Genomic DNA, 23,048 nt, shown 5'->3' with positions numbered 1-23,048 from the left:
GGTGTACATATACAGGGTAGTTTGCACTTCAACCTCTGACTTGCCCGTTGCTATAGCCATGTAATCATGCTTACAGGTTTACAATGATGCACAGCATGAGTCCTTGACAGGAAAGCAATAGTGCACACAACCAGGCTCACGGTCATATATATTGTCCCCTAGCAAAGCCATCAACTCACATATGCTGCAATCCCATTCCACACACTTGGGGAAAACAGCAGCACAACTTGCAAAGTGCTTTAATTCTTTATTCTGCTACTGATCTGGGGCATGATCACAAGAAACCCTCTGCAATTGGCTCTCTGGCATTTGGCACACAAAGTGGCTGCAGTTTTGCGCACAAAAGACATTGGTGCATCCCTTCCCAATTATCTTTGTGCGGCGATTTGCAAAATGCTCAGCAGGGGATGTTGAAGGTTTCGTACATTGGTCACTTCATTAAGAACAGCTACATTGAGAACAGCTACATTGAGTGCATGAGTGGATTTGACATTGACAACCAGCTGCTGCAAAATCTGCTGCAAGGAAAGAGTCAAAGATGCCAGCTTGGAAGCAGACACTGTTATGGCAGCCACAGCAATGAGCCCTGCTACACAATCCCAGACCCAATAAAGACAGCATTCGCAACAAATGCAGCTGCATGCATGCATGGCAAACGGCTTTGAAAACTTCAAAACAAATGGAGCACAGCCAATTGCGGCTGTCAGGCACAGCACATCTCAGCAACACAACAGGCAATTTTACTGCCTCTCTCTGCATTGTCCGCCCTATTGCGGCAGCGTCTGTTGGCGGCCCATATCCTCGAGACACGACAGCAGATGCTGGAAGGACTGCAGGGATGCAGATGGCTTCAGAACACATGCGTGAGCGCTCAGTCCTGCTCCAGGAGCACCCATCCCTCCGGGCTAGATGCCTCAGAACCTCTCTCCGCCTGCAAGGCCTCCTTGAGCACAGCAGCTGCGCTGAAGCTTCCGCAGGCTTCCTTCAGCTTCACGACGGTCGCCGGCCCCGGCAGCATCACAAAGTTGTTCCTGCCCACGTTGAGCGCTGCCAGCGTCAGTTGGTCGGTCCACTCGCCGGTGATTGCCTTGGGTATCATGATCTCCTGGCCGTTGTCTTCGCGCTTCAGCTTGACTGAGAAGCTTGTGTGAGCGGCCAGTTGTGGCTGGTCTTCCTCTCCTGCAGAGCCTCCACACATCAGCAAACTTGGCATGCCTGCATCCTGAGCTAGGCATACTTCATAATGGCAACCAACATACGCAGCAGTTCTCCCTGCTCTATGCACAATGCCCACAGTGACTTCACGGAGTGATCAGAACACATTTGGAAATCCAGAAAGGCCAGAACACATTAAGAAGTCCAGAAGGGCAAGTAAAACCCGGCCACGGCGTGCTACGGGTGAATGTGACTGGTGGACTCTGTTGCGTATATGAATCTGCTAGCGGCCAAAATTCAGAATAAACCAAGGTGAAAAATTTGCGACAGATGGGGACCTCACCAGGTGTGCAGGCTGCAGGGGTGATGACGCGCGGAAGGGTGTTTGCTTGCTTGGCCGCCAGCTCAGCGCGCGCGGCTCCGACGGCCATTCGCATTGCGTGGAGGATGGAGACGGACAGCAGCAGAGCCGGCTCGCCGCTTGCCTTGCTGCCCATTATGCCGCGCTCATTCGGCGAGTCCTGCAAGACATTTTGTCAGCCGCTGTCAGAAACACAGTCAACATCTCAGGGGGTGAGACCAGAGCCCAGCCGCTGTCAGGAACAAGTGTTTTATGATGAGAGTCCAGAGCCCCGAAACTGACAGAAGTCTAGCTTTTGCAAGGCAGATACATGCAAGCTGGCAGTGTGATTTGCGCCTACCCCTGCATGCAATGCAGAGACAAGTATATACAGGATGCAACAGCATGCTGTTGTAATTCTTTGGCGAAGGTTGTTATTGTTGGAAAGTCTCTTGCGGTTGTTGGCTGCTTCATCCAGGATGTGCATGGGACACAAAACTCACAGGGGCAGTAAATATAAGTCTGTGACAGGCTGCAGTGCACTCGAGCCATAAATAGAGGTGCAAAAGAGAAAAAATTGAGGTATGCAGGGGCAGCACATAAGTCTGTGGCAGGATGTAGTGCACTCGAGCCGTGAGCAGGGGTGCAGAAGATAAACAAGTAGCGCCCGCATGGGCCGCGGGGCCAGTTCACCCTAATGGGTTTGTTGCCAATAACCCTCAGTTCCAATCATCACCCCATGTCTCAGGGGCGTTAAGATGTATATACCATCAAGCCAAGTGATCACAAAGGCATATTGATTCGGAGTCAAATGGAAAAAATCAAGGCAAAAAAGCGCGCCTTGATGAAGGTGGCGTTGAACTGGCGGGGGATGCAGGTGGCGGCTGGGATCTTGTACTCCCACGTCCCGTCGCTCAGCAGCTTGCCGGTAGATGAGTCAGCCATCACTTCCTCGCTCGTGAAGAATCCCAAGCCCATTATGAACGCACCCTCCACCTGCGCGCATGCGTCCATTCTGAAGTCCTAGGAAGTAACAGATATCGACAGCCACTTGTTAGCAGTTGCCCAGATGTGCACCCAACGGATCTGCTGTGGCTGATATAGTATGAAGCCAACAGAACAGGTGGCAAAGGATGCGCAGCTGCGTAGATGCCAGCAATTTTGACATTTGACGATGCCACAAGTGACAGCCCCGAGTGTTTTGAGATTCTGTGCATGACAGAGTGATGGTCGGACAGAAAATGCTTGAGGCCATAGCGTCCTCCTAATTGCCATACCCGCAGAAATACATCTGAACCCAAAATTTCCAGCCCTCACATTGCTGCCATCCACCTAAGAAACAATCGCCCCACTCGCTACAGCACAGCTTCTCTCTCTTCTAAGCGGCCTGCCAGCACAGCTTACACCGCGCTGCTCTTGGGCAGCCTCTAAAACCCTAAATACAAACCAACAAACCCCTGAATTTTCCCAAGCCATACCTGGCCCATGTCGGCTGCCGGGTTGAGGGAGCGGCCGCAGTCGAAGAGGATGTCGCAGCGCAGAACGCGCGACTCGCCGGTCAGAGCATCGACCTCCACCTCGCTACATGCCGCCCCAAACGTGCAGTACGCCAGCGGCTCTGAGCCAGCGACCACGCTCGCGCGCGCCGGGCCTACTGCATTTGCATTTCAGGGCCTGAACTTTTTTCTGAACACGAGGTTGACAAGCTGGGGATGACTAGTAAACTCGCTAGCGTGCACCAGGCCTCCTGCAGATCCTCAAGGAATTCTTCTTCAGGTCCCCAAGTGAAGGGGCAGGGCTTACAGCCACTGTTGGACTCCTGGCACTACCTATGACCTGCCAGAGGCCCTCCGCGAAGCAGTAGCAACAAGCATGCGCGGGCCGGGCCGACCGCAGTGTGAGTTCAGAGCCTAAGTCGTTTTTTCCACACACTTAATTTTTTTGCCCGGTATACTTCTTGTTGATCGATAGACCCAAAATTACTGGTGTCAGAATCTGTCTTGATGCAAGACAGGACTTAATACTCTTGGCAAGGCACCCACACCAACTGTAGCACTGGGTCACCAATGATCATACAAATATAATTGAGGACAAGTCCTGCAGTGATGCTGGGCCACCTCTCGACAAGGATCAAGTGTCAGGAAGACATGCTACACGATCGTGCTGAATGTTCTTCAGGGTCACGCTCAGAAAAATGCTGGGTGGCCCCCACGGAGCAATCAGATAACGTGCGGCATGACTTGCTGATGCAGCCAGCCAACAAAACAGCACCTCTTTCCATGGCCTTCCCATATGCCTACTGCATTGCACCAGGTTTCTCTTGAACAATCAGAACGCCATGGGGCCCTGCTGAAAGGGAAATGTCGACCATGAGAGGAAACTTCAAGTTCACTATCTTCCACAGTGGCAGGAACGGTGAGCACAATCTGGAATGCTTTCCTTCATACTTTTCTAGCTTTACAACGGATTTTTTTAGTTTATATTAAACTCAAGGTTTCACGTAAGACGCCATGAGGGGTGACTCACCGCTGCCCTTGTTGCTGTCGCCCTCGCCGCGGGTCTTGCCATCATAGAATCCGTAGGCAGACAGCATGGCAGACGCGGGTGCATAGCCGACATCCGTGTGTACCGATCCCACCGTGTTGCACCAGGTCTCCTCAGCCGTCTCGCCCTCCTGACAAGCGATATTTCACGAGCAATCATCAGGCATCATGATTACTGCATTGCCACTCAGACAACTCATGTAAGCACAATGACAGCGGCTCCCGCCTGGCTGCGGCTGAGCATGCGGTCAAGTGCTTTGTGCTTGAAGTACAGCTCGCAACAAGACATGGCAGATTCATCCTAGCCCGTAGTTGAAATCGCTATGCTGCGCATTTGGAGCCGCTAGAGCCTTAGATGCCCCTAAATATGAGCATCGCATTCCCAACTCCGGACAGTGACAATGCCTGCCATGTCCAGCAGGAATTTTATCCAAGAAGGCCCTTGCAACTGTGAAAAACGGCCTTGCAGATGAGACCATTTGATGGCTGAGAAGTGTAAGCAAATTTCAACACAGGAAAAAACAGGGATGCCAGGTCAGCGCTGACCTGGCGCCAGGGCTCCAGGTTGGCAACGAGCTGCCTGCATGCCTCGGTGACCGCCGCCACCGTGGACTCCGATGTCGTGCTTGACCAGCTGGGGCCTGCACACACAACGCACCACAACATTGAGTAGAGTCTCTTTTTTTGGCAGTTTCTCCCTTCTCAGACTAGCCTCTCAGGCTTCAATGCTGCTACCGTACGGCGAAGGACCCAAAGGACATGTATGAAACAATGAAACAAGGCTCCAGGGCCCTGCAAACACCGGTGCACAAGGACAGTGGATGCCTGATCCTTCCTCAGGCTGGCCTCTCAGGCCTCGACATGATGCCTTCGTGATGCAGTTTATCCTGAGCAAGAGCGAGCAAGCAATGCTGCACTGACGACACTCGCCGGAAGGCATAGTTGCACCATACGAATTCGGCCATTCGGCATACGGTGTATATTCGGTCGTATATTCGGTGTTTTGGGCCAAAATAGGCCGTTTTTGACGGAATTCCGTATGTTTCCAGACCGTATGACCGAATATATTCCGTATGTTTCCAGACCGTATGACCGAATATAGGGCCGTATATTCGGTCCTCAAAAAATGTTCCGACCGAATGGTGCAACTATGCCGGAAGGGGAATACACACATGCAGCTGCCGCCCCGAGCAGTATCATGAAATTGGTTGAAAGTCTGATACTTACCACTGGGGCGGTGACTCAATATGCGAGCTCAGTAGGTGACAGGCATATGCCGGGAAGCAGGACAGTGAGCAGTAGCCTGATTCTTTATCACAGCGGCCTCTCAAGATCCAAATTACTGGACGAGAAGCAAGTCAGAAAAATAAAACATACAGTGGCCTGCAGAAAGACATGCACAGGCAGAACTTTGCCAGGGTAAGTCATCACCAAAACTTCTTTGAAGTCCGAAGATGACCCTCTGGGAAAGCTCTGCATGTGCATGTCACATCAGCTGTGACTACCCTTGCCTATCCCCTTGAACGCTCTTGGAAAGAAGGCAAAGAATTTATCCGCAAATAAAATTGGAGCTGAGCTCCGTTGGGCACAATGTCTGGCATGCACCGGCAGCGCTTCCAGAGCAACATCATCGATTTCCTGAAAGTTCCAAGATGGCATTTTTCGAAAATGCTGCATGTACACTTCCAGCAGCTGTGGTAGGTGTTGGCCTTCGGAAGAGATAAAAGCTTCTGGATGTAAGGAGTGAGCAGACCTCCTTTGGGCACGATGCCTGACATTCGCGGCCCAGCAAAGTCATCCCAAGACTTTCTGAAAGTCTCAAGATGCCTCTCTTGAAGAGGGCTACATCTTTACGCTGGGCAGCTGCTCTTGCCCGTGCCCTTGAACGCTCTTGCGCAGGCAAAAGGAATCAATTTGAACGTAGTTGCACCATACGAATTCGGCCATTCGGCATACGGTGAATATTCGGTCGTATCAAGGGGAGTATAAGAAGAACTTCTTATACTCCCCTTGGTCGTATATTCGGTGTCTTGGGCCAAAATAGGCCGTTTTTAACGGTATCCCGTATATTTTAACACCGTATGACCGTATATTCGGCCCCCAAAAAGTGTTCCGACCAAATGGTGCAACTATGGTTTTGAGAGTGAAAAGGAATCTTACCGCCGTTCGGCACGATGTCTGAGCGGCTGTCTCCGATGCGCAGAAGCTCCATTGGCAGCGGCCGCTGGTCTTTCGGCAGAAGCTTGCCCAGTTCGTACGACGCAATCTGCGGCCAACATCACAGCGTCAGCAACAAAATCCCCAGCCTACATATGACATGCATTTACCTTTCTGCAGGCTTAGGAGACAGCAAATATGTGGTGAAACAAGTCACAATGCGCGTCTGGCACAACATTAATCGCTGACTCCGGAAGCGATTGTAGTGCGGAAGGTCATCTCATGACATTGCGCACAACAATTGGTTTCGGAGACGTTAGATTGTTGCAGTGCAATCTGATGTACCTGACCTACTAATAGCCACGAGCAACACAGGCAATGTTTATACGCGCTTTGAATAGTAATCGGCCGCGTCTTAAATGTCACGGGATTTCAGATGCAATTTGCAATGCTACAATCCAGGTAAATGCAACACCACAACCACTACACTTGGTTTCGGAGTCCATAATAAATGCGGCATCAGGCTGAGAGTCTGCACAGATTCCCAACAGCAGAAGGTGGGCCCTCTCAGCATGGGCACGCACATAAGGTCCACTCCGATAAAGTGCAGCAGTTGTGGTTTTGCAATGTTGCATGTTCCCATTAAACCGCCTTCTTCTGCTAACTCGGTCATGGAAGATCTGGCTTAACGGGCGCCAACATCATTTGAATGTGCAGACCCCGGAGTTCTGTTCAACGCCTGGCGCGCGCCCGCTTGCTTCAGCCAGATTTCCTAATTTGTGCAAACACCAGATTAATGCTGAAAATCTGGCGCGCACCTGCTTGACCTTGGTGTGCAGCCCCTGGCCCATCTCCAGGCCGCCGGGGATGAGCACCACGCTGCCGTCAAAGAATATCGACACCGCCGCCGTTATGGGTGGAGGCGCGCAGTCGAACCTGCAGGGGCCAATCCGCAGCATGGCTCATGCCATACGAAAAGCTTCAAGCTGGCATGGTGATGACCAGTAATCACACAGCCGGAGAACACCCGCGAATGAATGTTTGAGAGGCCCGCAAAGCACAGCTCAAGGGCTCTCAGTGTCGCACATGCCTGTCATTAGGTCAAACTCCTCTGACATGATTGCCAGACACTGAAGCCATTTGAAAGGAACGAGGAGTGTGCGGGTCCCTTTCATGCTGATTGGAGGTGAATCAGAAGCCACAAGAGACGGCATCACAAGATTAAAGCAGGAGGATTATTGCTGTTGCACCGCACCGGCAAGGGGTGATGGTCATTCCGCGCTTGCGCCAGGCGGAGGCCTTGTTGAACTCTGCGATGTCTTTCTGGCGCGCGCGGTAGTCGGTGCTCTCCTGGATCTCCTTCCAAATGCGCGGCAGCGTGAACAGATCTGCCTCAAACACCCTGCACCCCGCACGGCAAGACTTTGGCACAGTAGATAGTAGGACTGCAGATTATTATAATTATCGTTACACGCCTTTCCTGCCAGAAGCAAGGTGCGTCTGCAGACAAGCTGCAGTAAAGGCTGCCAAAATCCTGCCCCTTGTTGGACTCGCCAGATCCAAGCAAAACTCAATCAAACGTGGGCACGGTGCTCAATATTTATACCGCCCCCCGCCAGCCGGGGCCCAACTGCAGATCAAAGGGACAGATAAACATTCCAGTAAGGGGTCAAAGGCTTGCTGGACGTGATCTCATTTGCGAGTGGTTAAGCGGGCAAATCAGCCTCAAACACTTTATGCGGCACGCCATGCACACAGTCATTAAGACTGCCCATAAAGGCCAGTGCGCGCCACACAGCAACACAGGGAAAGCTCAAAAACAATCATTATCATTCCTGCAAGCTTTCCCAGCTTTCAAAGACTAGGTGCGTTCCAGCAGCAGACCTCTTTCAGGGCGGCAACCTGGTTGCATTTTCTGCACCGGTCATATATAAGACCGATAGGTCAGTGTTCCCTCTCAGGCAATCAATTGGATTACACAGGTATGTTGCAAAACAGTTTTATTTAAATTTCTCCCAATCAATACTCTAATGCAAAATGCGACGTTGACATGTCAGCCCCATGTTGCACAGCAAGCCAGGATTACTCATCTCCGCTGTGGCCTTAATTGTGCAGCACAACGGGATGAAGCTACTCAATGCATCGCTGGGCTCATTGGCAAACATGCAGCAGACATGTCCACACAACACATGCCATAAGGGCAGTGCTTGACCCAAAGACTGCAGCGCTGAGCCGCTGTGAAAGACCTCCAGCTTTGAACATATTTGAAAAGGTCAGTGCTTGATCCAAACAGTGCTTAACCACTCTGACAGCCTGGCAGCTCTTGAGCACATTCCATGAGATGGCTGCCAAGGGAGGTCGGCATGAGGCTTACAATGCAATGCTGCGCTGCTCAGGAATTCCGAGCAAGATGTTTTGAAGATATTGCTCACCTGCCGAGGGATGTGCGCATAAGGCGCTTCTGCTGCTTTGATGCCCAGCCGTTGATCCGGCCGCAGCCGCCCGGCACGTGCCCGTTTTGCTTGGTACCTGTGTCATGCTTGGCTCCGTTGCTTGAGGCGAGGCCCGATTCTGTGCTTCCTGCAATGACAGCATCGTGCCCCATTTGACCCTTTCTGAGTGGAAAGATGCGGCTGAGAAATGAGGCAAGTCTTCCTCTCAATGCTGCGCACTGAGATTGCAATACGCAAATGCTGAGGGCAAGGTTTGCATATCCATCACCTGGCAGAAATTGCCATGGTCGTCAGCAGACACAGAGCTGGAAGCTAGCCCAACTCTGAATTCTCTGGCAGAGTCCTCCTAGGACAACTAAGAGTATTATTGCCTATGCCAATGTAATATAACATAATATAAAATTGCTCTGATGTTGATCAATCAAACCAGTATGCCAGTACAGCAGCTGGCAATATTACTTTCGGTTGTCCTAGGAGGACTCTGCCAGAGAAGGAGATGAAGGTGAAGGAGATGCCTCCACACCATGGTCTGCTTGGTATACGTGCCGTCTCCAAACATGTCTACAACTTCAGCTTCTGGGAAGGAACTTCATGACAAGTAATCTATTGATAGAAAGCACCTGATGAGGCTACTGGAGGCGCAATGGCTGCCGATGGTCGCGCGCCGTTGGGCAGAGGGGTGGGCGCATCGAAGGGGTAGGCCTTCAGGAAATTGACCTCGCGCACTTTCACCGGGTCTGCTCCCAGGTGGCTGGCAATGTGCTCCATCAGCTGCGCAGCAATTTAAGATCTAATAATAAAATATCTGGCTACATGCTTTGGGCTCCAAGTTGGAGCTTCGGATGCTTGCTCTCATTCCTTGATGCTTTAAATTGGGCAGGCCCCGCAACACACGGTTGTGGCTCATTCTAAAACCCGCACGGTAAAAAGTCGTGTGATTTCCGAAGGAGGGGCGCATGCATGAACAGAGACAGCAAAGTGGCTTGAACGTTTCTGCTGGTGCTTGATGCATATGACAGATGGGCCATGTAAGAAGCCCCAAGTCAAAGTCATGGGCACGCAGACTCTCCCAATTGAGCTCCAGGCGAGGCAATGCTGTGCAGCTCATGCAGAGGCCACGCTAAAGAACGAGAAAGGCTCCATAGTAGGGTCCAGAACACCGGGTGGTTAAGAATTTTGCATGGAAGCAAGCAGACCTGCTCGATGATCATGACGGAGTTGATGAAGCCGGGGCCGCGAACGATTGTGCGGGGAGGGAAATTGGTGCGCACCAGCTTCAGGTCCAGAGACAGGTTCTCAAACGCGTACGCCTGGGCAGAAATTTGAACATCGGTCACCATCCATTAAATCATTGGACCAATGGCGCTAGAGAATGAATTGAGATGCAGCCATTCAGGCAGCCAACGCGAACATAATTGTTGAACCTGCAAATGTCGGCCACCAGACAGTCTACACTTCAATGCGCTCCCCAGAATAGACAAGTGAAAGGGCTGCTGAATGTCTGGACAGAGAATATGACCGTCCCCTTGAAGCTTTTCTAGAAAGCAAGGGGTCATGAGCTTCATTCTGAAGCTCATTGCAAACCAGGACAACTTGACCAACCCCTCCTCCGCTTAAGACATGCAGACACTTCCACAACTGCCACAAGTTCCTCTCCTGCCCTCGACAAGCGGAACAGCAGCAAGCCAAGCAAGAAGGAGAAAAGAAATCAGCCGAGATCCCTTTAGTTCCAAAAGCAAGGGGGTGACGGCTAGCACATGACCAAACATCTGCTGCCCTTAAACTCCATCAGAAATCCGCATACAGTAATTGGTTGCTGAAATGTAAAACTCCAAAAACAGTACCATATTTGGCACAGGTGGGCATGCGTGCCTGGTCGACACCGGACTGCAGCACGAGCATATCATTGAAGCCTAGGTCCATGTGCGCGCCGCACAGGAAGTAGCCGCGGACCTTCAACGCATGCACCTTCCCATCCCCGTCAAAGCCGATGTCGTACTCGATCATCGTCTCACTGCGGCCTGGAAATGACCCCAACCCAACATTCTTCACTCAAAATATCTTGTTGCCTTCACGAACCTACCCAGTGCAAGCATTTTGCCGCAGCAATCAGCTGATGTGCTGCTTGAATACCGTCTTGCTGGGGCCTGGAAGTGACACAGCTTATGCTGAATCACCAAGTATGACCTGAAGGTTTTAAAGCTCATGTCTGAGCATGCTTCACACGTGCATCATCCAGGAGTTTCCCTGGCAAAATTTCCTTCACAGCGCTACTCAGTGCAAACCATTGCGTCAGTGTTTTCAGCCTATTTCTTGCCAGTGCCGCAGCGTCATGTAAATCACTGGAAAGCATGAGTAGTAGAAAACTGCAGTATTTTGAAGGCGAGACCTTTCATGTTGCTGTGACATCTTTCCACTCATGCCCTTTGTGCTGAGTATATCTCTATGATCCATAGCATTGTGAGCACGGCAGAAAGACAAGTCGTAGAAGAAATTCCTGGTGGAAGTTGCACATTGCAGTGTCAAAGAGGGTTGAGGTGAAATATTTTTAAAAGAGTTGGTTAATGACAAGAAGAGATTACCATCTCGGATGGGCAAGATGCTAACAACAGAGAGTTGCTCCAACGGCGAGTAAATGCCTTGCTCGCGCTGCGCTTTTGCAGCACGAGCAAGAAACAAAAAAGAAAAAATAATACATAAATGTAAAAAAAAATGAGGTGAAAAAGGGTTAATTCTGGGCACCTCCATTGGTGCGCATGTCGGCGTTGCGGTCCAGCTGGTAGCGCACGCAGCGGCCGGTCACATGCGCGGCCACCGCGGCCGCAGCCGCCACCGGCATCGAGCGGGAAACCTTGCCGCCAAATGCGCCTCCGATGCGCCGGCACACTGCGCAGAATAACAAGATCAGGACGGCAACCTTTCTTCTCTTCCTTTGGCAGCCAATTTCTTCTCTTCCTTTGGCAGCCATTCTTTGTGGCCCGTGCATTGGTTGCATCACTTCCAGAGGTTTCCTCTGCTACACAATTTGCTAACCAGTGACAAGTTGTGGAGGTTGATGAGTGTGGATAATTGCGCTGTCATGCTGGGGTTGGAGCAGGAGCAAAATGTCCTAAGATCATCATCTAACAGACAATCCCGTACAAACTGCTGCACCTCCATCTACAGCATCATAGAGCAAGTCAGATAGTCACAGCCCTTACGGATTCCTCAACCATTACTCGATACAGAGTAGCTCGGCAGCGGCTTTCAAATTCTTGGCCATCCGAAAGAAGCAACAAATGCATCATGGTCATGCGAGTGTCTAGCGCTTGCTATTGAATTCTGTTTATAGACATGTTGCGCATGCATCACATGCATTCAGGGAGTCCCTCATCTATAGTGGCTGGTTGGAGCACCCCTTGCAGACTAAGGCCGCACAACTTGGCACCCCTGCCCACAAACAATTTCCACAGAAGCAAGGAGTTTGCTTTGATCAAGGATCACAGCCGAACTGCAAGTCAAGAAAGGGTATGATGTATACAGTACTCGACTTAATTGTTGGTCGCAAAAATACGAATTATTACCTGGCAAAAAAGATTGAGCTTTTTTTATGTATCTCTGAAAATATGGGGGCTCTGGAAACTTTGCAGGCGGATATGGAGCGCTCACAACGAGTGCCTTGCATTGGACATGGTAAAAGGCAGTCATGCATTGTGGATTTGGCGCAATGCCTTCCAAAAGATCATGCAACTAAGATGCAATCCAACTTGAATTAGGAGTACGGTACACACCGACAGTGACAGCGTGTGCCTTGATGCCCAGAGCGCGGGCAACTGCCTGCTGGACTCCGTCGAGTGTCTGAGTGGAAGAATGCACAGTCACAGTCCCCCCCTCTCCCACTTCTGCCAGGGCGTTCTGCGTCTCCATGTAGAAGTGCTGCTGGCTCGGCAGGGAATACCTGCACACCCGTGATGCCATATCTCAGGTCCTCACGTGACCCATGATGGATGAAAGTGACAGAAAGAGATACGTTGCATGTGCTAAATGCAACGTCATGATCGGCATTGTACATCATGCTACATCTAAAATCCCTGCAGGGAAACATGTGTTTGAAATGATGATTGTCAGGAAACACCTGCAAATCCATTATTCAGGCACCCTTTATTGTGCCACATCTGAGGTCCTTGCAGGACACATGGGTCTAAAAAGGTATGGCAGGTGATGGTCATGGCAGGTGTTCTAGACCATGCCACATCTGACGGCCTCACATGCAAATCAGTGTGGAAAATGATATGTGCAGCGGTGTACTGACAAAGAGCAAGAGCGCCCCAGCACTAAAGACTGCCATCGAGAATTTCTGCATGTCACAGCCCCGCAACGACTTGAAAGAGGGCAACATACACCCCAGCTCTCAAGCACCATGGCCACCACTGCAACCCAAGTCGGGCCAGGAACATGCAGAGAAACTTCTTCTCTCCTCTATTTCACGACTGAAACTGCGGCAGCGCCTGCCGTTCTTGATAGGGACTCACAAGGCGCAACATCCACCAAAATTTGCTGCCACCCTCAGCCTGCAGAAACTGTCTCTCCTCCTGTTCCACTTACTCTTTCAATTACTAAGTGCTGCGCACCTGCCGCCCTTGATGGTGTGGGGAGCGGTGCTCAGGGCTTTGTCAGGGTCCCCTATGCAGACGCGGCCGGACGTGAAGCTTCCGCTGCCGGGGGGATCGTAGTAGGAGTCCGCCTTGATTGCATCCGGAATACTCAGAATGGGATCTCCCAGTTCCTGCATAGCAAAAGCTCGAATGGGAAATTTGCATCAGGTCACATGCACGAAGCGAGCATGTCAGACAGAAGAAGCAGAAGCACGGCTCAGAGATTGAGCTGCTGAGCTTGCGCACAGAAACAGAGTGCTGCTGCAGACCTGGAAAATAAGAAATTGGCTTTTAGCAAGGCAAGAAGCATTGAGATGGGGTTTTCCTACACTGCATGCGAGTCATCGATACGAAGGATGCGCATGCATGGCTTGATCTTGAAAAAGTTGGGGTATGGAATTCACCTTGGGGTGGCCATAGCGAACAGAGACGAGGGCAGCAGCGCTCTGCGCCTGCTTAGGGGTCTCTGCCACGATGATGCCGATGTGCTGACCCACATACTCCACGCGGTCTTCTGCAAAGAGCGGCGCGTCGCTTGCGCCGCCCTTGACCCGGTTTTCTCCTGGGACGTCCTTTGCGCTTATGAATGCCACCACTCCAGGCGCCTGATCAGCCACAAGCCCCAATCAGCCGCTGCCTCTCAAAACGAACCTGTTCAAAGGGGTTTGTTATTTGTCCTGAGACCGGAATTATTCTACAGAGGATGGTCCGTTATCTTTCCAAATAAAACTGTTCCAAGGGATCCATTATTCGTCCTGAGACCAGAAAAGTCCTGCAGGGAATTGTCGAGCACAGAGCGAGTATCGCATGCAGAGATGCCCCACCTCTGGAATGAGATCCACGGGGGAGCAACAGAATCCTGCCAGATGGTCTCTCAAGGTGGAGTATCTTATTTTGCCCCTCTTTGTGCAGCATTGAGCATGAACAAAGCATGCAGCGGAAAGCTAGACTTCTGAAGACTTGGACTTGTTTATCATCATACCTTGAGGGCTTCAGAAGCGTCCACGCTCTCCAGGATGGCCAGCGCCTGAGAGGACTCCACCGGGTAGGAGTAGAGCTCGTCTCCGCCCAATGCATGATCGCTCGTGTACACCGCCTCCCCACTCGCCTGGAGGGAACACACCAAGATCACATCCTAGAACTACTGCTGCAAATATGGTGTTTCTTCACCCCCCAAAAGGGGGTAGGAAACATAGGGTTTGGGGGTGATGAATCTCGAGGCCCGGGGAGTGAAACATTTGGTCAGGCGATGGCTGGCCTGGGAGAAAGCTTAACGAATTTATTGAGGAGCGCGAGTTGATATGGAGCGCAAGTCTTGCCAAGCTGAGCTTGAAGGATGACTTAATGAATTGGTTGCATGCAGGTCCACAGTCGCTGCGGGCTGACAGACACCGGAGATTGGGCTCTGTTTAGAGATTTTGAAGGCCTAATGTCTGCCCAGCCGGTTTCAAAGGGTCCTGAACGAGGGTATGGACCGCAAAAAACAGCTTGATGACAAGGAAGCAGCAAAGTCGAGAGTGCTCTGAGCACATACCGTAAAAAGCTAATTGCCTGTTTACAGCACTTCTGACTTTGCAGTCTCCTTGATCATCGAGCTGTTTGTGACCTTGTTCAAGCTCTGTGATTTACTCACCTGCAGGCGGACACGGTCCTTCTCGATGGGGGCGTGCAGAGGCGGCGCCAGATCGGAGTAGTCCGGGTACGTTTGCTTCCCCTGCGCCAGCAATTTGGGCACCCTTTGGCGTGCGTGCAAGAAAATCACCTACACCTTCACCAGGAGTAACGATGGTCACCATTGTCGATGCTGGCATCAACTCAGGAAAGGCCACTGCCCTGATCAGGATGCTGAAGACTGCATTGAAGTTGGAACAATGCTGAGCAGCAAGAGATGAGCTCTTCTTCACAGGCGCAGACCTTTCTTTCCTAATTACACACAAATCAACAAACATCACTGAACCATACCCGTGCAACACATCCTTTGGCATGTCCAAGTTCACCTGCCTTCAAAAAAAGAAACAATAGTCTCGAGACAAACACATTGCATATTTTGGTGTGAGAACTTCTTGATGAGACGAAACGCACCTCTGCTACGCCTGGCGGTCCGAGGTTGCTAGCAGTCTCCAGCAGGCGCTGCAGCTGCGGACTGCAGTCATTGGCGGTGGCCAGCAGCGGCCCAAATGCCTGCAAGATCAGCCCCTCTGCCGTGTTCTGATAGTACGGCGCAGTCCCGCCATCTGCACAGCCACACTTCTCCAATTAATTTCCAGATGGTGACTGCCCAGGCAGACCATCGCATGTACTTGTCATGTCCTCTTCATTCTAATTGCTCTTTAGATTCTGCGATCTTGAAATCATGTGTTTGACATGTCGCCATGACATTCTTGACGTGCTCCCTGAATTGGGGATGCCATTGACAGGGACACAATCGCACGTGGCATGCAGATGAGAGCTCTGGGAATCTGTGCAGGCCTTCCCTTGAAGTCAATCACCTTTGCTGTGTTGCCATCCTCGATGTGCATGCCAAGCAAGACTCGGAAAGAAGGGCCAAAGCCAAGGTGAACCCCTTCTTAGATAAGGGAAGGTAAAGGATAACAGAATGTGCCTTGCCCCGTGGGCGCACATCCGCCTGTGCTATGAGCTTTGGGGAAGGGCGGGCACAGCCCGTTTCAAAGATACAATTAAGGCTGGATGCAGGTTTGGATTTGATCGCACCTGGGGTGTCCCCGGGCTCGATGTCATGCGGCAGCTGCTCGAGAGCAGCTACCAGGGAATCAACATCGAGCGGCCGATCGGCCAGGGCCGCCTCTGCGCACTCGGCGCGCCTTGCTCGCCACTCCACCTTGTCTGGACCGCAGTTGCCCCCAGCCCCTGCAAAAACACCCTCATCATCATCATTATCACCTTCAAGTTTGGGCGAAAGCACCTGGTCGCCCAGGGCCGCAATTTAGCTAAGCTGCAGCATGCTGCGTGATTAGCAGCGTAGCCTTGAAACAGAGAAAATTTCAGCGAGGGCATGTTTAGTTCAACGTAGGACCCAGAGCGCCCTTGAATTGTGATATTGTGTAAGGCTACACATGTATCTTCAGGGCGAAATACAAGAACAGCATTGGAAAAGATGTATATCAGCCGGAGCATGTGTACTTCATGGCACGACCCAGAGCATACTGAAAAAGAGACAAGTTCAAGCCAGTGCATGCGTTCTTTGAGGCAGGGTAATCACATGGAGACCCACAGATTTATGAGGTATCATTAAAGTCATTGAAAATGTGATTCAGCCTTAATGGAACTATCTGGGTGCCCTACAGGAGGTCATCAAGGGGTACTGAATACTGCAGGAGATCTTCAGTACTCCCTGGAGTTCAGGATTTTAGGGGAAATAATTTGCATGGCAGTGCTTACCCTTGTGGATGACGGTGGGCACACTGACGATGATCTTGGGGTGTTTCACTAGCGGGTGAACGCCGTCGGGGAATTTGCCCTCCATCAGCGGCGGCTCAAACACCACCGACAGGGTCACGTCCACCAGCGCATGCGCGTTGTAGTAGCGCTTGGACACCTGTATCATTTTTAAAGGTTTTTAAGGGATTTTTTTAGGGGCGTAAGGGTATATATGGCAAATCACACAGCCTGATATCCCTAGATACTTACACCTCAGGGGGCTCCACATTGATATAGAGTCCCCTGTACACCTGACTGAAAAAGCATCTCTTTTGCACCTTTCTAAACCTTAAGATGTGTTCGTTATGCTGTATGTAGGCATCTCACATCCTAAGGTGGGAGGTAAAGGGCAGGCATGACTTCATTGATCTGTCCCTGATACACATCAAGCACGCAATAAAGAATGGCAGGCAAGCCAGCGACAGCCGGCATGCCCTTGCGAAGAGCGCATGTTTGGCACATTTTAAGATAGGTATTTCGCATGGATTGGAGGAGGCATACCTTGTGGCCCTTCAGCCAGAGGCCCGGAGAAGGTGGAGGGATGTGGATTGCTGAAACCACAGCGGTCCGGCCGAGGCCCAGATCTGCTTCGCCATACAGCACCTCCAGAGGGGGCAGCCACCTGTCACACATAGTTGCACCATTCAGTCAGAACACTTTTTGGGGACCATATATACGGCCGGAAATACGGTCATACGGTGTTAAAATATACGGAATACGGTCAAAAACGGCCTACTTGGCCCAAAACACCGAATATACGACCGAACATTCACCGTATGCCAAATGACCGAATCCGTATCGTGCAACTATGCTGTCACACAAGCCCTGCCTGCCATCACATATTGCGCAAGACAGCAACCACACATGACTAGATCTTGCAAATACACCATTTCCCCCGGACGCCGACCGGGAGTCCAATGATGGCACCCTGCGTCCTGTGCACTGGGCGTGGCTTCAGCAGCTCAACTGGCTCCAATGACACAAATTAGAAAAAAAAATCTGCAATGGAGACGTCTAATAAAGCTAAACCCAGTTCTGCTGAATGGCAATAAGAGTGCAGCGCACAGTCGAATCAGCTGCTGCACGTAAGGAGGCCAGAAGGTTTTGGGCAAGTCAGCGCTGGCACACTGATCACCAGTGTGATCTCTCTCGATGCAGAGGGACAGCGGGGCTCACTTGGTGCCGTCCAGAGTGGTGATGCCAACTTTGGCGTCCAGCGCAACCAGGGCCGGGACCAGATTGCTTTGCAGGGCGCGCTCCTTCATCAACGCCAGGTGTCCTCCCAGAGTGGCAGCAGCGCGCACATGGGATCCTTCACAAGCAGCAAACACACTTTATTATTATTCTTACTACACGTTTTCCAGTCCTTAAGGACTAGGTACGTCAAGCAAGCCTGAATTATTACTCTCCAGTCTTCTTGGTTCTTGCACTTCCTCCACCAGTCATACGGATGCCCAATAGCATCAACACAAACACACTGTACCACTGAAAAGTCCATTCCGAGCCAGGTCATTTGTTTTGTCACTTGCAGCCTTGTCTATCTGATTGCTTGCCAGCTTGCACAGGCGCTAACGGTAGGATTTGCCACTGATCCCCGTTTCTGTTTTCTGGGACACGTGTTCTGGGCAGGTTATCAATCGTTTGTATTCTCCTAGCTGAGTCATGACAAGCCTCAGGGCTGTGCTGACATCTGTTCGCAATCTTGATGCTGGTGCGGAAATCCGGCATTCCCAAAGCTCAAAGCAGCCAGACTAGACACCTCAAAGCAGCCTGAGCTGCCTTGACGTTAGCAGCGCAGCGAGTCTGAGGGCTCATACTCGCAGCACCAGAACAGCTCCTTCGGCTCATGGGCTTGCGTGAAACAACCCATGTAGCCCACCTATTATGCAAAGCAGGTCAAACGGTCTTTGCCACCTGCTAGCACGGCGAGTTTGGAGGCTCCAAGGCAGCAGTGCAGCTGCTCCATTGGAGCATGGGCACGAATGGACACGTAAGCAGTGCTGACTCAGCTCGCATCCGCAGTACACAGCAGATTGGGACGGCCCCGGCCAAATGCCAGCAGCACAGGTATGTTTGAAGGCTCATGCAGCATTGCTCTTGGGCACCATGGGCACCAGGTTGAGGGTCTTGGCCATTTGCTAGCAGCACAGCAAGCCTGGAGGCTCCTGCGTGCAGCACCAGAACAGCTCCAACGACCCACATATAAGACACGTCAGCAGTGCTGACTCAGCACGCACCTGCAATGCGAAGCAGGTGATCGGCGGCGGCGCGCCAGGCATCGTGAAAACGGCCGTGGCTGCCCTGCAGAGCCCAGATGAGCTGCTCTATGGAGGTGGACGCCCCAAGCTTCAGGCCCTCCTTGTCCTGTGTGATGGTGATCAGCTCCTTGACATGGCGCACGTCTAGGAGGGCGTCCTCTGACGGCCAGTCCTTGTAGATGCCCGGCCCTGTGTTGCCCGCCACCAGCCGGATCGACCCATCCTGCACATCAGTATATCAATAAGTAACAGTATTAGTCACATTAGTACACGCTCATCCAGGCCAACCAGCCTGGGTGCGTTCGAGCAGCACTTATAAAATTCTCCCAAATAATGCATTGTCCTTACAGTTTCTCCGCCAGTCATAGTTGCAAAGGAGCATATTACCCCTATTCTAATAGTAGTGTTGTTGCACGGGGTTTGGCCAGAGGTAATGTGCATCTGTCGACAAGCTGCATGGCAAGGCTGCCACATGCCATACCCCTGAATGAATTTGCCAGAGTTACCTGACCGTGGGCACCATTGAGAAAAGTCTGCACCATGATGGGCTCTGCCCCGGGGTATGCAACAGTTCAGAAAAATTTAGGAAACAGAATAGTAGAAAGGGCTGACCTGGTGGGCGGCCATGTCTTTGAGCAGGTCGTCCAGGGTGGCAGGGGATGCCCAGTACTTGTAGGGCGTTCCCTCTGCCTCAAAGCACTTGCCACCTCTCGCAGGTTCGCGACCCTACACATTCAAATACATGCTCATCATAGACCCTAGAGATGCAAGGAGCCCGCCATAGACAGTGCAAGGTACAGAGCCATGCAGACTTCAAGCAATAAGGCAATGTCCACTACCAGCCAATCTTGGCAAGTGTGGGGCCCTACTAGGCTATGCATAGCTACTCATCATATTTAGAGGCACCATAATGTCTGGCAGACGTACCTAGTCCTTGAGGACTGGAAAACGTGTAATAATAATAATAATAATGTCTGACAGAAACACCAGGTGCTCCAGTATAGGGAGCAACTTGACACCTTATCATCTACACATTTGCTAGACATGCAGGAATGCCGTTTCCACCCCCGGACGATTGAGTCACATCCTCTGAGATTGTGCCTCAAGACACTCGCCGCTTTCAAGCACTATGTAACAGCAGAAGAAAGTCACCTTGGACAAGAGCTTGAGCTTGTCTTGGATGCAGCCGCCGCAATTGGTCCCGCCAGAGCAGTCCTTGCCAGCACAGGCTATGCTGCACAGGTCCTCCAAGTCATGTCCGTCCGCAAGACTCTGCACATCCGGCAGGGGAACTGTCAGAGCTCAAGTTGAGTATCAGGAGCCCAGAGAGATTAGCTGCCCAACTTAGAATTTCTAGGCGCATTCATGCCCCACATCCTGCGGCAGTGACGTGCATGGGGTACAAACTGCGTGGGCTCACGCCTTGTATTCCCGTTCCCCATTGAAGCCTGTGATTTTGTACATTTCACAATAACATGCAAACGCTTGTGCAGATGAAAATACACAGACTTTCATGCTGAAGGGGAAACAGGGTGCCGGCCTTGAGGGCACCGTAACTGGCTTAGGTCCATGCGCCCCACATGTGGCAGATCCATGCAGCCAAATGTCAAAACAATGCATGGCCACACTCATGAAAATTTGAAGGGCCGGTATGCACAGTGGAGGGCGCACCCGGCATGCATCCAGATTTGGCCGGTAGCCGGTGCAGCGGCAGAGGTTGCCGTCAAGGCCTTGCTGCAGCGCCTCAATGGTGGGGGTCTTCCCTTGGCTGACACACCTCTTGATCGCCGCATGCGTGGCAACCACAAACCCCGGTGTGCAGTAGCCGCACTGCGATGCATGGTGACTTGCATAGGCCTCTGCAGCCCCACAAGTTCACATCAGGGAAGGCCAGGGAGTCATACTGGCATAAATATTTGCCCGGACAAGACCAAAACACTTGCTGCATGCATTGCAGTCCATGTGCATGCATGAGGGGCACTGGACAGGGCATGGCATGTGGATGGAGTAAAAGTCGTTCAAATCACCTTGCACTTTGTGGAAGCCAGCCTTCGAGTTGCCGATGCCCTCAACAGTAGTGATGCTGGCGCCGTCCAGGCACCCAACAGGGCACAGGCAGGAGTTGATGCTGGTCGTCCTGTCCTTGCCTGCAAAATCGCCTGTCCTCTCACTCCTTCCTTCAGAGTATCACTTTGTTCAAATGCATTTTTGTATTCTACCAGCGATTGAAAATGTTGTTGACTATATCTTATTGAAGTTGTAGAAGGAAGTGCACGCTAGATCGCTAGAAGTTCACGCACCGATAGAAGGGTCGTGTTGCGTGATTTCCACAGCGCAGGCGCCACATCCTCCCTCTCCACATGCTAACTTCGTTCCCTGTGGATGAAAATAAATTAGGGACGGGGGCGACACTGCGAAGTTTGGCTTGGACTTGCGTGGGATGCCGTGATAAGTACCGATGATACTGATAGGCTAGATCATCCAGGAGAATCATACGGGTAGATTTTAAGTCAGCAATGGTGCTCATTTGTACACAGTCAGAGCTAATCAGTGAAATATGGAGCAACGAGGGTTTGGACGCATGCCAGACCTTGAGGCGGGTCTTGCGACGCAGGTAATCGTTGAGGCTTTGCGTCAAGTCATCTGACGCGTTAAAAATGTGCTTCTCCTGGTTGATGTAGAAAACGACTCCCGATACACCCACTGGGGAATTTCTCAAGCTGCCCATGCCTGCCAAACTTTCCTGCCCAAAGGCTGCACTGCTCAACAACTTCCTAAATCTATGTCCCCATCACGGAACTTCGTCTGAACTTCAAACCAAGTGTTCCCTTAATTCCTGTCAGATCTGATCGGGCAATTGACTTGGCCATTTCCTTGCATACGTAGAGCAACGTGGGGCGCCGTGGCAGACCGGTTCCGGAGTTTCGTTTCGAAAAGAGCGAAATGTGGCAGGCAGCGGACTGACTGTCACAAGGTTGGGAGAATTGACATTGTTGCTGCTGTACTTAGCTTCACTACAAGGCAGTTGCAGGGATAGTGGAGGGAAGAAAGTCAAGGTGATCCAGGAACATCTTTCTGCTGTAGATCGTCTCAGGCAGAAATGATTCCCGTGACAGTGCATCCCTCTTCACTGGAGAATGTAATGATGGCCCAGACACGAACTCCTCCTTTGCTTCTCCAGCATAGGCACAGGCATGCCGTGATGTCTGGCAGCTTGGCGCCAGCACCTCAATTATTTTCAGGTGTTCAATACCCGATTGCAAGAATTACCGCAGATGCAATCGTCTGCCACTCATCTTCTGATGGACTTGCCGCACCTGGGACCTCGAACTCGACCGCCTTGGTCAGCCAGAAGTCTGCAGCCAAAAGAAAGGTGGGACGCCGTGGCACACCTATGCAGCGATAAAGCGTTGTATCATGACTCCTGGATAGACTCTATGAAAATGGAGATGACAAGTGTATCTGCATGGCACCTCCACATCCTGATTGCTAGGTGGAATATCTAGGTGGAGGAACTACTGGACTCTGGAGCCTCGCTATACAGGGCAGGCTCAGAATTGGGACCGGCGGTCGAAGCCTTGATAGAAGAGAATCCCACATCTGAGCCTGGGCCAGACACACTCAGCCTGGGGCAGGGCACCTGGGAGGTAATCATGTTATCAATAATTGTTATTAGTCACCCGCAATGTATGCATGTGTTGCTGTGCCCATGCAATGGTGGTCAGAGATTCTGACCGAGCGGAATGCTTTGTACACATGTGCCAGATAGCTTAACTGCTACCGACATTGTGGAGCATTGGTTCTGCAAAGTGTCTCTGACAATGTATATGTGTATAATAGGTGTTTTATGCGCCTCACATTGCTACACTGTCCTCCACCCTGGGCACGCAGTTCCAGCCCATCAGGTATATTTTGGAGGGGGACCGAATAGTCTCCAATGTCTTCTACAGCTCATCTCTCGCGCAGGCAAGCCTTACTCGCGCCTCTTTAAACGGATACAAGGACCAGTTACATCATTCACCCAGAGCCCCTATCATGCACAGTCTGGAGAGCCAGAAGTTAATGGGGTA

The 23,048-nt window shown here is 51.5% G+C and overlaps 2 protein-coding genes across 2 annotated transcripts; one reads left to right on the top strand and one right to left on the bottom strand.

The window, feature by feature from the left end:
- Positions 1-407: 407 nt before the first annotated feature.
- COCSUDRAFT_37109 (hypothetical protein) lies at positions 408-665 on the top strand (the record flags this gene model as incomplete). The annotated part of the gene is made up of 1 exon (XM_005646228.1): positions 408-665. One exon carries the CDS (start codon positions 408-410, stop codon positions 663-665), a length of 258 nt encoding a protein of 85 aa, XP_005646285.1.
- A 99-nt stretch (positions 666-764) lies between these two features.
- COCSUDRAFT_47926 (molybdenum cofactor-binding domain-containing protein) lies at positions 765-21,807 on the bottom strand. The gene is made up of 31 exons (XM_005646227.1): positions 21,569-21,807; positions 21,279-21,354; positions 21,006-21,125; positions 20,650-20,837; positions 20,131-20,250; positions 19,591-19,704; positions 18,958-19,201; positions 17,897-18,032; positions 17,222-17,342; positions 16,682-16,838; positions 15,995-16,150; positions 15,365-15,516; positions 14,916-14,996; positions 14,265-14,390; positions 13,687-13,887; positions 13,259-13,413; positions 12,419-12,585; positions 11,391-11,534; positions 10,602-10,669; positions 9,845-9,958; positions 9,269-9,419; positions 8,628-8,775; positions 7,451-7,597; positions 7,014-7,131; positions 6,199-6,304; positions 4,585-4,679; positions 4,022-4,169; positions 2,974-3,149; positions 2,336-2,491; positions 1,499-1,676; positions 765-1,179 (listed from the first exon to the last, which is right to left on the bottom strand). The coding sequence occupies exons 1-31, from the start codon at positions 21,704-21,706 to the stop codon at positions 872-874; spliced, it is 4,509 nt and encodes a 1,502-aa protein (XP_005646284.1). The 5' UTR covers positions 21,707-21,807; the 3' UTR covers positions 765-871.
- Positions 21,808-23,048: the final 1,241 nt, after the last annotated feature.

Source organism: Coccomyxa subellipsoidea (assembly GCF_000258705.1).
Source record: "Coccomyxa subellipsoidea C-169, whole genome shotgun sequence".
Classification (NCBI taxonomy): domain Eukaryota; kingdom Viridiplantae; phylum Chlorophyta; class Trebouxiophyceae; family Coccomyxaceae; genus Coccomyxa; species Coccomyxa subellipsoidea.
This window is presented reverse-complemented; position numbering and strand designations above follow the sequence as displayed.

Bases quoted from the DNA above. Each gene is read 5' to 3' on its own strand.
- COCSUDRAFT_47926 (XM_005646227.1), bottom strand. From the start codon at position 21,706: ATGGGCAGCTTGAGAAATTCCCCAGTGGGTGTATCGGGAGTCGTTTTC. The intron at 10,670-11,390 runs GTGCCCAGAATT...GGTCATTTCCAG, and splicing joins CGACATGCGCACCAATGGAG to GCCGCAGTGAGACGATGATC. The intron at 2,492-2,973 runs GTATGGCTTGGG...GCATGCGCGCAG, and splicing joins CGGCAGCCGACATGGGCCAG to GTGGAGGGTGCGTTCATAAT.